The sequence below is a fragment of the Petaurus breviceps genome, unplaced genomic scaffold, assembly GCF_028583685.1.
Source record: "Petaurus breviceps papuanus isolate PSGF00001 unplaced genomic scaffold, PetGlider_PUasm1.0 81, whole genome shotgun sequence".
Taxonomy (NCBI): domain Eukaryota; kingdom Metazoa; phylum Chordata; class Mammalia; order Diprotodontia; family Petauridae; genus Petaurus; species Petaurus breviceps.
Genome location: NW_027186546.1, coordinates 5,728,605 through 5,745,613, shown reverse-complemented (window position 1 = coordinate 5,745,613; position 17,009 = coordinate 5,728,605). Strand labels below are relative to the sequence as shown.

Genomic DNA, 17,009 nt, shown 5'->3' with positions numbered 1-17,009 from the left:
TGCTTTCCTCTGGTCACTCTCCAGCTCATGTGACTCTCAACTTTGCTGGTTTTTTTTGGGGGGGAGGGCAATTGGGGTTAAGTGACTTGCCCAAGGTCACACGACTACTTTTGTGTGTAAGTGTCTGAGGCTGGATTTGAACTCAGGTCCTCCCAACTCTAGGGCCAGTGCCCTATTCACTGCACCACCTAGGCCCCCCAACTCTCAACTTTGAAAACAATTTCAAATGTCTGAACACATCAAAGTATAGTTGGACTATTATCTCCTTATTCTTGGAAATGGCGGCTTTCTTTTTTTAAAAATGTAATTGATGTCATTTAATTTACTTTTAGTTTACAACATTCAGTTCCACAATCTCTTAAGTTTCAAATTTTCTCCCTGTCCCTCTCTTCCCCTTCCACCCCCCCATCATGGCATGTAATCAAATACAGGTTCTACAGATACCTTCACATTGAACATTAGTCATGTAAAAGATTATAATCAGACTGAGCAATGAAAAAGAAGGGATAAAACAAAACAAAACACAAACGAGAGAGAGCAAATAGTTTGCTTCAATCCGCAGACTCTGTAGTTCTCTCTCTGGTTGTGGATATCTCTTTCCATCATGAGGCTTTTGTAGTTGTCTTCTAACCTTGTATTGCTGAGAGGAGTCCAGTCTATCAAAGTTAGTTGTCACACATACGATATGTCTGTAATGGTGTACAAAGTTCTCCTGGTTCTGCTCTCTTCACTTAGCATCTGTTTATAGGTCTCTCCAAGTTATTATGAAGTCTGTCTGCTCCTCATTTCTTACAAGACAGTAGTATTCCGTTACATTCATATACCACAACTTGTTTAGCCATTCCCCAATTGATGGGCATCCCCTTGACTTCCAATTCTTTGCCACCACAAAAAGAGTTGCTATAAATATTTTTGTACATATGGGTCTTTTTTCCCACTTATGTGATTTCTTTGGGATCAGGCCCAGAAGTGGTACTGCTGGGTAAAGGGTATGCACTTACTTATAGCTCTTTGGGCATAGTTCCAGATTGCTCTCCAGAATGGCTGAATCAGTTCACAACTCCATCAGCAATGCATTAGTGTTCCAATTTTTCCACATCCTCTCCAGCATGTATCATTTTCCTGTTTTGTCATCTTAGCCAATTTGACAGGTGAGATGTGGTACCTCAGAGTTGTTTTGATTTGCATTTCTCTAATCAATGTGATTTAGAGCATTTTTTCATATGCTTATAAATGTCTTTAATTTCTTCTTCTGAAAACTTTGTCCATATCCTTTGACCATTTATCAACTGGGAAATGACTTATAGATTGGGGAATTCTTATAGATTTGACTCAATTCTTTGTATATTTTAGAAATGAGGCCTTTAGCAGAAACACTGGTTGTAAAAATACTTTCCCAATTTCCCACTTCCCTCCTAATCTTGGTTACATTGACTTCTTTTGTACAAAGCTTTTCAATTTAATGTAATCAAAATTATCCATTTTGCATTTCATAATGCTGTCTAACTCTTGTTTGGTCATAAATTTTTCCCTTCTCCATAAATCTGACAGGTAAACTATTCATTGCTCTCCCAGATTGCTTACAGTATCAGTATTTGTACCTAGATCATGTACCCATTTAGACTTGATTTTGGTATACGGTGTAAGATACTTATCTATACCCAGAAACTGCGATTTTCTTAACGCAGCCCAAGATTATGTTAGCTTTTGTTTAATTTATTGACTGATATTCAATTTGCAGTCCACCAAAAACCCCAGATCTTTGTCAAATTGCTATGTACTGAGTATTTCTCAAATTGTACTCATGAGAGCAATTTGTTTAATCTAAAGGTAAAACTTTATACTTATTCCTACTTAAATTTTATCTTACATTTTGTGTTTTTTGGTCCTGGACTTTGTCATTCCATGTGTTAACTATCCCTTTACATCTTGTGTCATAGTTATAAGTATGCCATCTAAACCTTTATCCAAGTAACTGATAAAAAACACTGGACAGTTCAGGGTCAATAACAGATATCTGAGGTTCTTCACTTGAGACTTCCTTCCAAGTTGTCATTAGATCATTAATTTCTTCTCTGAATTTCCCTACCCAATCATGTTCAAATCAATTTAAATGTACTTATTATCTAGCTCACATCCCTTAATATTTTCTCACATGAATAGCCAGAAATATTTTATCCCTTTCTTAAATTCAAGGCAAATTGTCTCTACAGCATTTGTTTAGTAATAATAACTCTGTCAAAAAGGAAACAATCTTAGTCCAGCACGACCTGTTCTTTGATGGAGCCAGCCAGCTCTTCGTGATTGTTGCTTCTTCTAGTTGTCACTAACTGGAGAAATCAGAAAGAAATTATTGATTGTGAGTCAAACTATTTCCACTAGGACAGAGAGGACAGCATTACAAACTTTCAAAACTGCTGGCAGCACTTCTCAAAAAGTAGAAAAAGGGGTGTGGCAGCAGAGCAGCAACCTGTTTGTGTGGCAATTAAAATATTAAATGTAACATCTTCCATACTCATGTTTCAGATTGCCAATACCTACGCTAATGAGATGGCAAAATAATTAACCTTGATATCACTACTAAAAAATATTTGAATTTGAAATCTATGTGCTGTTTTCCACAAACTATTTTATATTTAAACCAATTTAAGTAGCTTTTTTCAAAAGCAGTTCTGAAATATGGTATAAATTGACAAGTTATGATGATATTTCATCTGTAGATATTAGATCTGGAAATACAAGGAGATCACCTAGCAAGTACATCCTTGTATTTTACACTTTAATGATAACACCTGGTAATTTTTTTTTTTTAGCCCTTAATGAGCTGAATTCAGTGGGGTAAATAAATCCACCATATGGTCTTAAACACGGCATGGAGAGCATGCTGATTATCAGCAGTACTTAAAAAGTGGGAAATTAAGAACACTGAATCATGTGTTAGATTTCATGTCATGCTTGCTATCTGAATTCTGAGTTTACATATTGTACAGCATACTCATTTCTTACATCATGGGATAATATGTCTTTGGGGGTTTTGAATGTGCAATAAACCTGTTGATGTAGTATATTACTTATTATCTTGTTACAAACTTTCTCTGTTATCTAAAAATTTATGATTAAGCAGGAAATATTAATGTGATAGAAAAGTTTTTTTTTAAATAAAATCTTAACAAATACATAATTGATATAAGTGAGCAAGATAGTTTTTAGAAAAATAAGCTCAGGTGTATATAGAACCAAAGGTCTGTATTGTTGGCATATTAATAAGCACACCAATATTTATTAAGCACTATCTCTGTTCTATGCTATGTGTTGGTCCTTGGGAATACAAAGCAAAGAATGAAATAGTATGTTCCCTCAGGGAACATATATTCTATTAGTGCAAACAACGTTCTTCACAGATAATAAAATATAAAAAGCTATATACAAAGTAAATTAAAGGTAATTTTTTGGGATGGGGCAGGCAGTGTTAGAGGGTAGTATTAATAAAAGGTTTTATGTCAGAGGTGACCTTTGAGTTCAGACTTGAAGAAAATAAGGGATTCTAAGAGGTAGATGAGAGGAAATATTGCATTTAGGTACATTCTATTCCAAGGCATGGATCCAAGAGATGGAATTTCATGGCCAAGGAACAGCAAGTAGGTCAGTTTGGCTGTATTGACTATAAAGAGGAGTAACATATAATAAATCTAGAAAGGCAAGCTGGAACCAGATTGTAAGGGCTTTAAAGGAGAGGCGCTATATGACTTTTCTATTTTATTTGCATCCCTAGTGCCTAGAGTAACACTTTGTACATAGTAGATGCTTAAACATTTGCTGAATGCTGAAAGAATGATGCTACATGCAAGAAGAGCAGCTGCACATAGAACCATTCAGCTCTAGAATTATTTTCCCTTTTCCTGATGTCATCATGTAATCCAAAGAGGGGATTTCCTTTCAGAGCTTATGTGGGGCATAGACCCTGACTCTTTCATTCTTTGTTCTTTTAAATTGTGTTTATTTTTAACATTAATTTTTAAAATTTTGAGGAACAAATTCTCTCCCTCCCTCTTGCCCTTCCCCCACCCACTTAGAAGGCAAGTAATATGATATCCATTATAAATGTGAAGTCATGCAAGCACATTTCCATATTAACCATGTTGCAAAAAAAAAGGGAAAGAAAAATAAAAAAAAAAGAAAAACAATATACCTCAGTTTTCATTCAGAGTTCATCAGTTCTCTCTCTGGAGGTGGATAACATTTTTCATCATTATTCCTTTGGAATTCTCATGGATCATCATATTATCCATTCATTCTTTATTTAAAGACATATTTTGTTTTAAAATTGTGTAGATTTTTCCTATGTCTCTTTTTCTTCCTTCCTAGAAAACCATTTCTGTAAGAAAAATGTTTTTCAATAATAAAAAGAAGGGGAAAGAACTCAGCAAAACTCATTAATTCACAAAATCATTTGAAATTCTATATAATAGTCTATACCTTTGAATACCTTCCCACCCCTGCTCAACCTCTGCAGAGGAATGGATGTGGGTGTCTTCTCATCTATCTTATTCTTTATAATCTTAAAATTTTCATTTTCAATTGCTTTGTATTTTTTCTTAGCTCTGCTTGCTTAACTTCTCATGATTTCATGTCTGCTCATGCTTCTCTATATTCATCATGTTCATTATTTAGCATACTAAAATTCCATTACATTTATGTACCATGATTTGTTTGGTCATTCTGTAATCATTGGACATCTACTTTGTTTCCAGTTCTTTGATACCACAAAAAGTACTGTTATAAATATTTTGGTATATATAGAGCCTTTCTTTTGGTCAATAACCTTTTTGGGGTATATGCTTAGCAGTGGAATTGAATGGTATGGCCATTTTGAAATGCAGGTTTCCTTTATTTGCATAATTCCAAATTGTTTTTCAGAGTGGTTGTACTAATTCACAGCTCCATCAACAATGCACTAGTTTGCCTGTCTTTCTGTAACTGCTCCAACATTGACTATTCCCATCTTTTGTTATTTTTTCCAACTTGCTGAGTGTGAGGTGAAACCTTAGCTGATCTCTACATTCCTAGGAATTTTGGGCAACCAAATAAAGATAGGAATATTGGTCTAGTTCAGTTCTTCTTAAACTGTGGGTCATGGGTCTTCATATGGAGTTACTAGGGGAAAAAGTTTATGAAACCCTGAATTCTAATCTACAGGTAACCATGACTATTCTAGAATGGGGTAGCACAGGAAAATTATGATAGCTGGGCACTAAGCTCAGTTAAAGATCCCTACATGTGATGCTACCAATTTCTTAGGCCCTACCTGCTACCTCCTGTTACCTTCTGCCCTTTCACCCCCAAGTGTTGTCTTCAGAAGTGCCAGCTGTACACTAGAATTAAGGTAATTAGGCTGGCTTGGTAGAGATCTGTCAAGAATTTGCAAGTAAGATGCAAGCTCATTTTAATATAGTATAATGTCAATAAAAACATAATAAAACAAAAAAATTAGCCCAATTTATATAAGTGAGAAGAATTTTTAATTTACTTTTAAAATTCAGGCTCCCAATTCTCTTCCTCCTACTCCCCTCCCCTGTTGAGAAAGCAAGAAAAACAAAACCTGTTACAAACATAGATACTGAAACCAAACAAATTTCTTCTTTGGCCACGTAAAAAACAAACAAACAAAAATGTGTCTCTGTCTGTATTGTGAGTGCATCTCCTCTCTGTTTAGAGTGGGTAGCATGTTTCATTATTAGTTCTCTTGAATTGTGATTTCTAAGTCTTTTTAAGTTTATATTTACAATATTGTTCTTATTGTTTAAATAATTCTTCTGGTACTGCTCGCTTCATTTTGCATCACTTTATACATGTCTTCTCAGGTTCTTATGAAACATCCTATTTCTCATTTCTTACAGCACAATAGTATTACAGAGTGAAAAGAGTTTAAATTACAGTAGAAAGTAAATGATTTTCTTTAATTAAAATTCTTTAAGTTGAAAGAGTTTTTCTTTTTCTTTAGTGAGTTGTTGATGGAATTCTAAATTGGGAAAACAGTTCCATTGAATATAGTAAGCACCATTATCAAATAACATCTATCAGTAGCCTCATTTTCATGGCACTGTGATATGAAATATATAAAAATGCCAAAGTCTGCCTCCTCACAGAACATATTGAGCTAAATGCAATTGCTATCCTCCAAGACATCAGTTACAAACGTAATACATCTTAGTTAAATATCTACAGCAACAATATTATTTATATAATTTAGGAAGGAGATAGTGAGCAAGTGAATTAAGTTAGTAAGGGATTTGAGGAAAAACTTTCACAGAAAGTACTGTGCTTGCTGTATTGGAGACACAAATCTCATGTTATTCATTGCTCATTGTTTCTTAGGTTGCTACACATCTTTAAAACCTTGTAAAAATAAATATTTTGAAATTATGAGTTATTACAAATTTAATGAAGATATTTACTCTTGAGCTTTTCAGTTTTTCTTTTGGAAATTTGTAAGCTTTTTGGAACTTTTAGAGACTCTGTATATTACAAAACTGATGGGCTTTCTTTAGTGTCATAGCCTTGTTAGTTATACAGATTCAATCTGTACAATATGCTTATATCATCCTCTCTCCTCACCATTGTTGCTGTCATCTTCTGGTTTACAGGTCACTTTCTTTCAACTTACTCAATAACTTTAGCTCCTGTATCCACACTGTTTTCCCTACCTATATGCTAGGAAAGAGAAAAAAAAATGACAAAAAGCAAACAAAAACTGATTTTAAAATGCATTAAAAAAAGCACAGAGATAAGTATAAATAATACAGTGTGTATATATATATATACATATATATATAGTATAACTAATAAAATAGTATAGGGAAAACAGTCTTGTTTTCCCATCCCCTTCCATTATCATCAGGGACTTCAATATTTATATTGTCAACCCTCCTGCTGTCTCGACCTCCTTAGCATTAGTGACCTTCTTCTCTATCCCATTTTAACCATACAGAATCTCTTGGGAATTACACAGTCAGCTAAACTGAGAAAAGTGAAATTCTACTTCCCAATCTTAACCTTTTCTCCTTTCATCTCTCCTGCTTTCTCCTATTAAACCTACTTTCTCCCCTTTTAATGATAGTATGATACATTTACATACGAAGAGAGATACTGGAGGAAAAATAGAGTTTTATGTGATCTAGTATGAAAACTACCTTCTAGAACAAAATGAGATGAAATTGACAAGGAATACTAAGGATAAGAAAATTAGTTTTTAAGCTATCAAGGAAAATGAAAGATTAAAAAAAAGTTGATGGGATGAACAGAGAGAAGGTAGTGTTGCTTACCTCTGATTTTGCTTCTATGATTAGATAGAATAGAACAAAAATGGTTAATAGGCAGCTGATTCTCAAGTCAGGAGATAGGAGAATACCTACTTGCCCTCGAAGAGTTCAATCATTTGACCCAGATGAACTACATCTGAGGGGTCTGAAAGGATTGGCATATGCATAGAGAAGTAGCAAAGGGATGTAATATAATGTTGTATAATGAGAAATTTGCTATTAGAACTATCCAGAAGTGAACAGGGATTTTCAAGATGGAAAGAAAGCTTGTCAGTTATGTAATAGAGAGGATTCGTGTTCAGATATGGGTTAGATTAAATGGCCTCTGAGATACTATGTGACTGTAATCAAATAAGCTTATATTTCCCCACAAATGTGGATTATTAAAAAAAAAACTAAAGCAAAGTTTCCTAAGAAAGATACAGTTGACAAATGTGTTTCATACCTGTTAACCTATTTTCTTTCTTTTTGTTTTAACTTTTTTTTTGACCACTTGCTAATAATTTGTTTGGTTTTCTAAGTGTTTTTATATTGATGCACTATGAAGCGCTTATCAAATGTGAATAATCAAATAGTCACCAAATACCTTTTTGAATTTTTAATGAACAGGTTTTAGTCTTGAAAATTAAAACACTCTCAGGCTAAAAGCCTTTGCCAATATTATGGAACAATTTACTGGTTAGGGATCAAAAATTAAAATTTGGTAACTTCCTCATCCTGAGCCATAGTTTGCAAATTAATGGTTTTGGGAGATACAGCTTACAAAAATAAATTTAATGATTTAGTCCTATAGAAAGAAATTCAGTTTCTTATATAGTATTTTCATATGTTGATACCAACTGAGTTAAAAGTAAATATGGATGTTGACATTTGATTTTCAATTTAAAAAATATGTACATAGGTTTTCTGTTTTTAAAATAATGAGTGTGACACATGAAAGATTAATACATTTCAAACTATAAAGAAAACACATCAGAGTTTTTGGGAATATATCATTTAACATTGCACTTCAAACTGGAAATTAATTTTAAAGGAATCAATCAAATCAGATTTGAACAGAAGAATAGTCCTATTTTCTTTTTTTAAATCTGTGGTAGTTTTAATTAGTCGAACATTTTGAAGAAGTTATAGTTTTATACTACTACTTAAACAACAATACAATTTTTAGTTCCAAATACTTAACAGGATTGCGTAGTACTATGTTTGTTGGTATGCCAAAATTTATGTTTCTGGGCCAGATATGAGGTTAAACTGAAATGATGCTCCCCCAAAACTCTCCCCAACCCCCCAAAAACTTGCTCCGTCTCTCAAAAACTCATGGAAGAAAAAACTGAATAATTGTCATAAAAATAAATTGTTAAACTACCTCTGAAATGTTTCCTTACTAATAGGATAGTTCTTTTCTCATTCTGTAATATTACCAAGAACAGAAACTGACCCAGATGAATTATTGTAGTAATTCAATGTCCATGATAAAGTAGTATGACTAGTACATTTGTGCATAGGAATTCCTGTACTTCCTTACAGTTTTCTGTTAAAACCATAATTAATCACATTCTCTGACTGAACAGTTATGCTATATTTCTCATAAGAGAGTATACAGAATAGATGCTTAATAAATATTTGAATGAATGAATGATTGAATGAATATGGAGGAAATGTTGAAACGTATACTATAATGAATATAAAATAAGATTTATCTAAAAGATTTCCTTATTTATGTGCTCTTTTGAATGCATTTTAAAATTAGTTTTTTTTTGCTTATTGTCTTTTTTTCCTCTTTCCTAGAGTATAGTTATTGGTATTTTTTGGTAATGTGTTAAAAAAAACCCTCCATTTGATTAAGATAGAAAAGATTCAATTTTTTTTTTCTTCTCTAGCAAAGAATCGTGGCATTGCAATTCCAGTGGATTTGGACAGCCAAGTCAATACTTTGTTCATGAAAAGCCATTCCAATATGGTACAGAGAGCAGCCATGGGATGGAGAATGTCAGCTCGTAGTGGACCACGCTTTAAAGAAGCACTTGGAGGGCCTGCATGGGATTATAGGAACATAATTGAAAAGCTTCAGGTAAATATTTCAATTTTATATTTTGTAGTGAGATAACACCATTGATTTTTGGTACTGTGGTACAAAATGTTGAATAAAATAAACTTATTGGTAAGCAGTGTAGACTGGTGAAAAATTTTGAGCAAGGAAGTGATATAATCAAAGTGGTTCTGTAGGAATATTGACCTATTATTGTGCAGAACGGATTTGGCAGGAAGGGTAGAGAGGACAGAATCACTTTACCTCTTAGGAAATAATTGTAGTGGTTCAGGTTTGAGCTAATAAGAATCAAAATTAGAGTGGTAGCACATGAGGTTGAAAAAGAGAATGTGGATGCAGGTGATATTTCAGAGATAGTTTTGATAGAAGTGACTGAGTGGATATTAAGGGGGAGACATCTCAAAAATGACACTGAAGTGTTAATCATGAAATAATGGAAGAGTTATGAAATTTTCTACATTATAGAATCATAGATTTCAAGTGGGAAAGATCCTTAGTGGTCATCTAGTTCAACTTTCTTATTTTTCAATTTAGGCAATTGAAATCTGGAAAGGATAAATGACTTGCTAGACCATAGTATTATAGATATTATATAGTATTGTATAGTATTGTAGAGCTGGAAAGAGCTTTAGAGTCTATCTAGTCCAAACTCCTCATATTATAAGAAACTGAGGTCTAGGAAGGCCAAGTGATTATATACTATACTATATTATATATACATATATAATACATTATATATACTATATTATATATACATATATAATATATTATATATACTATAGTATTATATAGTATTGTAGAGCTGGAAAGAGCTTTAGAGTCTATCTAGTCCAAACTCCTCATTTTATAAGAAACTGAGGCCCAGGAAGGCCAAGTGATTTGCACAAAATGATATAGGTAATATTAAGAGTGTGATTTAAACCCAAGTCTGACTACAGAGCCATTACGTTTTTCACTTTAGAAGAATCACTGGATCCTACTTTACTATAGGCACTTCACAAGATTCTACCATTCCCACTAGCTGCTATTGTCCCATTCTTCCTTTCTCAGTCAAACTGTTTGGGGAAAATAAATTGTCTACACAGGCTACTTCTCCGTTCTCAGTGGCAATCTGACCTCTCACTGAGACTGCTCGCTACAAAGTTACCAATGTTTTTTTTTTTTTTTTAAAGCAATTGGGCTTAAGTAACTTGCTCAAGGTTACATGGCCAGGTGTTTCTGGGTGGGTGCTAAATCTGAGTCTGGATTCGATCCTAGGTTTCCCAACTCTGGGGCCAGCGCTCTTACTGCACCACCTGGCTGCCCCCCAATGTTTTCTTAATTGCAATATCTAATGGCCTCTTTTCAGTCTTCATCCTTCTTGAATTCCTATAACACTAAAACTTTTTTCAGGCCTCTCCTCTTGAATTTTCTCTTTTCTCTTGGTTTTCATGAACACTATTCTCTTAGTTCTCTCCTCCTACCTGTCTGCACACTTTTAAAATGACTGGTATGGAGGATGTAATAGAAAAACTCAAAAAAATCAGTAGAAATAACCAAAAACACACATTCTGCAATGGGAAATCATATGTAGATAATACCAATTAAGTGGAAGAACTGGCCCAGAAATCTCCAAATTATTTGAAGAATTTGAAAAAAAAAAACATTCAAGCAGCAATGGTACAACTATCTAAGTGTAAGTGAGTTTCAAGAAAATTTAGGAAAATAGAAGAGTCTGTATAATATATTCAAGGAAATTATTAAAGAAGATTTCAGGAAATGGTGAAAGGAAAAGCAACAGTGAAAACTGGAAGGATCCACAGTATCTAAACAAAAGAAGAGAAACTCAGATTCAACTCTCTTAAACTCAGTTAAACTCCATTACTAAAATAATAAGAAATTGAGGGAAGTAAACATACCCTTAATGGAAGTCTTTGAACAATAGCAAACCTTCTAGAGAAAAAGATAGGTATTTAAAATAATTTGCATGTCTCAAAACAGTTGTTGGCAATAGGGCAGAATCATCAGAGTACTGTATTATCTAAAACACTAAAAGATTCAGCAGAGTGTTTTAGAAAAACAGAAAAAGGAAGAGAAAACAAGAGACAGAATAGAAAATCAAAATCTGTGATAAAAGTGGTCCAGATTAAATAAATCTATGTAGTTATTAATATGGCATTAATTTAATTTAGGATAATTCTATTTGAATTAACACCAGAAATAATAAGAACAAGAAAGTATGAATAGAGTGACTGAAGAATGGAAAAACCCAGTAGTAAGAATGCTATATGTAAATGAACTGTCTAAAATAAAAAAAAAAGAATTACAAAATGGATTCAAATTAAGTTTATATGAAAAGATATTTGACCTAGAAAAATTTTAATTTTATTCAAGCAGAAAGAATAGTCTAAAATTTACTAAGGTACTTCCAAATCACAGCAGGTGGGAGTGGCCTTGATATTTGACAAAGATGGCTTTAAACTACAAAACATTCAAAGACAGAATGAAGAGCCATATAATATGCTAAAAAGTTATTTTAAAAAACAACATATGGTATTGATTATTTCATGACATACAGAAAGATAATACATTGCACAATTTTCTCAATCTGTAAAATATTTATCTTTAAAGATAAGCCTGAGAAAGAAAACTACAGACATGCCAGTTAAAGAATACATGAATGCCCAAATTATTTTTGCTTGTGTCATTACAGAGAATTTTCAGTGTAAGAGTTCCTTTAATTGATGCAAATGGAAGATTGCAACCCATTTATGACTTAATAAATAAGCCCTAGGGGATTTGTAAGAAGCACAAAATGGTTCAGTGACTTGATAAAGTTACTTGCTAGTGTCTGAAGTGGAATATTCCTTGCTCTGTGTCCAGTATTTTATCCACTACAGTACAGAGTTCTAAATCATTAAAAATATCAGCATAAAACATCACATGAAATATTGAAAAAAGTGACTTAGCATCACATCACAAATATTTACCTGTTATTACTGAGTCAGGAGGCATTTATAGAGTGCTTAATATGTGCTAAGTTTTATGCTAAGCTTGGGGGATACAACTAAAGGTAAAACATTAATGCTCCTACTGAGGGGGACGGGCACATCAAGGAACTCATATTTTAATGGGGAGACAATATGTAAATAACTAGATACATACAACAACTGGAATAGAGCCCTGGGTAGAGATGCAGTGGATAGAGCACTGGGCCTGGAGTCAGAAAGGCCAGAGTTCAAATCTGACCTCAGACATTGCCTTGGGCAAGTCATGTAATCTCTGCCTGCATAAAACTGAGGAAAGAAATGGCAAATAACTCCAGTGTCTTTGCCAAGAAAACCCCCTGGATGGTATTAAAATGCTAAGAAGACATGACTTTGGAAGATGATCCATCAGGGCTTTGCTATGGTCCACAAGGTCACAAAGATTCAGGCACAACTGAACCACAACAAAGTGGAAGGTAATTTCATGGAGAAGACAGTAGCAGGCAGGAGAGAAAGGAGAAAGGCCTGTAGAAGGTTAGATTTGGACTGAGTCTTGAAGGAAGTAAGGAGATGGAAGTGTGGAGGGAAAGCATTCCAGACATGAGGGACAGCCTTAGAACGCTATTGTCAGTTTAATAAATCATATTGACAAGACAGAAATAAAATTCTACATCAGCATCAGGGGCACACAGAAAGCCTTTTGAAAAAAAAAATAGCATTCTTTCATGTTTTTAAATGCCCAGAACAAGTTTTCCTTATTATGTTAAAGAATAGGAAATATAGTTGGCAAAATGTTTGAGTAGCTTTTATCTCTATAATTTCTCAATATGAACAGCTTAGCAAACAAAGAAAATATGTGTAAAATATGCTTAATATAAGGTTAACAGTCAGTTAGATTTACATATCTAATGGCTTTTTCTCAGTCCTCATCCTCTGACTTTCAGCAGGATTTGACAGTGTTGACTACTTCCTCTTTCTGGGTACTTTTTTGTTTGCTTGTTTGTTTGTTTGTTTTTCTGCCTCTGCTCTCTCTTGATTCTCTTCTTGGCAATCTCTTCTTCTCAATATTCCTTGACTGATCTGACTTCCACATCTTATCCCTTATTTGTGAGATGTCTCTGTCCTGAATTTTCTTTTCTTCTTTCCCTATACTCTCTCGGTGATCTCTTCAGCTTTTGTAGATTCAGCTATTGTCTCTCTTCAGGTGACTCCAAATTAACATATCCAGCCCTAGTCCTCCTGAGTTCTTGTCTTAATTCACCAACTGCTTGTTGCACATTTCCAAATGGATTTCCAATAGATAGGGCAGGAAGAATTTTTAAAGTGCTTGATCTCTGGGGATACAAATAAAGGAATAAAAAAAGACAGTTCCTGCCTTCAAGAAGCTTACATTCTAATCAGAAGAAGACAACATATAAGAGGGAACTGAAAAGTAGAGATAGGAAGGGGAGATACCCAAGTGGGGGGGACTGTATTGATGTCTGAAAAGTTTGAAGCAAAACAGGGGGGAAATAAAGTTTGTCAGCCTGGGCCCCTTCTTAAAATGTAGGCCCTGGGAAGAATCCAGCCATGGGAGAAGGGGACCAGCATGGTAGAGGGATGCTCCAGAATGAGAAAATTGCACCTAGCCCCTAGAATAGCACCTGGTATATGTTGTGCATTTAATAAAAGTTTCTTAAATTGAACCATGTTCTCACAGGTTGTAGGGTAGGTGAGATGGGGTTTTCATTTGGGAACTTAGTACAAAACATGCTTCTTAGGACAATACCTTTTCCATGTGACAGATGTGCTCTCAAGGACTGCATTTTGCCCTAGGGGAGGGGTTGTATGACACATGCCCCCCAGACAAAGTGGCCAGCATTCAGAATGGTGGTGTGGTGGTGGGGAGCAGCAGAGATGCAGAAATGGAATATATGGATGTTAAAAAGGACAAGAGATTATGATTATGCACGTATCAGGAGGATTATGCCTCATTGTTCATTGAACACAGTGGTGATGTTTTGATATCCCATTTCCTCCATTGATCAACTTTTAAAAATTTCTTTGTTTAAACTACTACCAAATCATTTGGAAGATTTGTTTTATGATACAGTTTGAGATCTGGAAGTACTAGTTCCCTTCATTCTTAGTTTTGTTTTTTTTAAAACAAATTCTCTTGAAGCAAAATACATCTTTTTTTGCGCTATATACCCATTTGTGCTATAAACACTAAAAATTTAGCATAATCTGTGAAGGACCATTTATAATATGATAAAAATATGTATGCCTAAACCCGAAGGTAGCATTATTTATAATGGGCGATATCCCCTATTAATTTTACATGGTTTTAGAAATACTAGTTACAGCAATAAGAAAAGAAAAAGAAGTTAAAGACATAAACATGAGAAAAGAGGAGATAAAATTATCAGTATTTGCAATGATGACTCATTATTCAGAAAACTTCGTAGAATCATCCAGGATAGTAACTGAGAGATTAATAGCTTCAGTAAAATAGCAGGATGCAATATGTATCCACTAAAATAGCCAACATTTCCGTATTGCTGTAACAAAGCTAGAAAGAAACAATAGAAAAAGAAACCCCATTCAAGATAACTACAAAATGCATAAAATTTCTGGGAATCAACCTACAAAGCCACATTCAGGATTTATTAAAATTTTTATTATATTATTTATTATTACTATTTAATATTATTATTAAAATACCATTTTAAAAATTCTGCTTCTTGAAAGACAAATAATTGAAAGGCATTGTCATGGTTGGGACCATATCAGTATGATACTATTTAAATTATTTTATAGATTTATCACTATTGCTATATAAATATAATCACCAAGAGGTTGCTTTATATATGAAACGTATATGTATCTAAATGAATTCATGTGAAGCAAAAAAAAGAGTCTAGAATTTGAAGAAACACTAAAAAATAATAAGAATGAAGGAGAAGTGCTTCTAGACATTAAGCAATATTTTAAAGTAGTAATAATCAAAACTACAGTATTTGGTACTGGTTTGAAAAATAGCAAAATAAATACCAGGAACAGACTAGCTAATCAAGACTCAGATACACTCAAACTCGGTAATCCAGTTTTATGGAATGGCCATGGTAACCTGTTCTCAGAGGGCTTATTATTATCTGGTTGAGGAGACAAAACATAAATACATAATTTAAATGATAAAAGCCTGAATATAGTTCTTGGCCACAGTGTGTGATACTGACACCTGCTATGGGGGTGCCCATTATCTTTATATGTCCTATACCCCATGGAAAGGAAAGGAAAACTGAAGATTCACCTATAATTTCTTCCACTTCCTTCCATAGGATGTAGTTGGTTCTTTAGAGCAGCAGTTTAGCCCAATGATGCAGGCTGAATTCTCTGTGTTGGTTGATGTGCTGTACAGCCCAGAACTTCTGTTTCCTGAGGGAAGTGATGCAAGGATAAGATGTGGTGCTTTCATGTCCAAGTAAGTGAAAGGATCTGGGATTTAGTTGACATAATTATTACATTAATTCTAAGTTTTGAGTATTATTATTTGGAAAATGTCCCCCAGGTTTCTGTTTTTACTTTGTAATTAATAATAAGTAAGATAGAAAATGCATAACATACTTTGAAATTTGTATAGTACAACTTTTTTACTTGGACAAGAACTCTGATTTATTGGTATAAAGAAGTCCCCATGAAGAAACTCCTTCCACTTGTGTAGTTTGACACTTGCTCTGGAACTTAAAATCTTATAGAATTAACTGGAGCATTGAGAGGTTAAAATGACTTGAACAGATATATGGAGCCAATATGTGTCAGAGCCTTGAATTAATTCTAGGTCTTTCTGACTTTGAGATTGATTCTCTATCCTGTCAACTATGCCTCACTGCTTTAGCTCATACTCCCAAAATATTACTAAGGTGAATATAAAACTAAATTGTGAGGAAAGGGCAGGCAGAAACTATTTTTGTTGTTGTTGCTTTTTTTTGGAGTGGGGAGAGCAGGGCAACTGGGGCTAAGTGACTTGCCCAAGGTCACATGACTCGTAAGTGTTAAGAGTCTGATGCCAAATTTGAACTCAGGTCCTCCTGACCTTAGGGTCGGTGCTCTATTCACTATGTCACCTACCTGCCCCCCAGAAACTTTTTTAAACTAAAATTTACTAGAATGTGGAATAAGTGCTTTAAGAATGTTTATTGTGAATTTGAGCTAAATTGTGCAAAGTGATTATCTTGATTAATTTCCAGTGTGATTATATCATATGGCCTTTAAAATTCTCCTTCGTTAAAGCTATATTGCATGTTATTAACCTACTATTCATAGCTTGATTCATTTATTCATTTTATTATAAATTCCAGGATACACTCATATTTTATCTCTATATATTTATCCTAAAATTTTACATTTTAACACTTGCTTTATGCAGAGCTCTTTGATAGGGGCTTAGGTAGGTACGAAATTTATAGAAGACCTCATGTTGCTTATGGGGTGAGAGTACAGACAATAAATGTATAACTAAAATTCTCCATATTACATGGTGAGTTTGTGAGAGAGTTATAAAACAAAATACTGTATAAGGTCCAAGAAAGTAAAATATCATTTTCCTGGGTTGAATCACTTTTACCCATGAGTTGAAAAGTAACCTTATTTTATAACTTGAAGGTATGTGTATTCAAATTATTGTGGTTAAGT

At 33.8% G+C, this 17,009-nt stretch overlaps 1 protein-coding gene across 4 annotated transcripts in view; it reads left to right on the top strand.

Annotated features, from left to right (window-relative positions):
• Positions 1 to 17,009, top strand: part of LOC138176119 (inositol 1,4,5-trisphosphate-gated calcium channel ITPR2) — a 529,530-nt gene that overhangs the window by 286,864 nt on the left and 225,657 nt on the right. For all 4 annotated transcript variants that reach the window (XM_069106877.1, XM_069106875.1, XM_069106876.1 and 1 more), the window contains exons 35-36: positions 9,200 to 9,390; positions 15,656 to 15,798. In XM_069106877.1, coding sequence (XP_068962978.1) covers positions 9,200 to 9,390; positions 15,656 to 15,798 — 334 coding nt within the window. The remainder of the gene's footprint in view (positions 1 to 9,199; positions 9,391 to 15,655; positions 15,799 to 17,009) is intronic.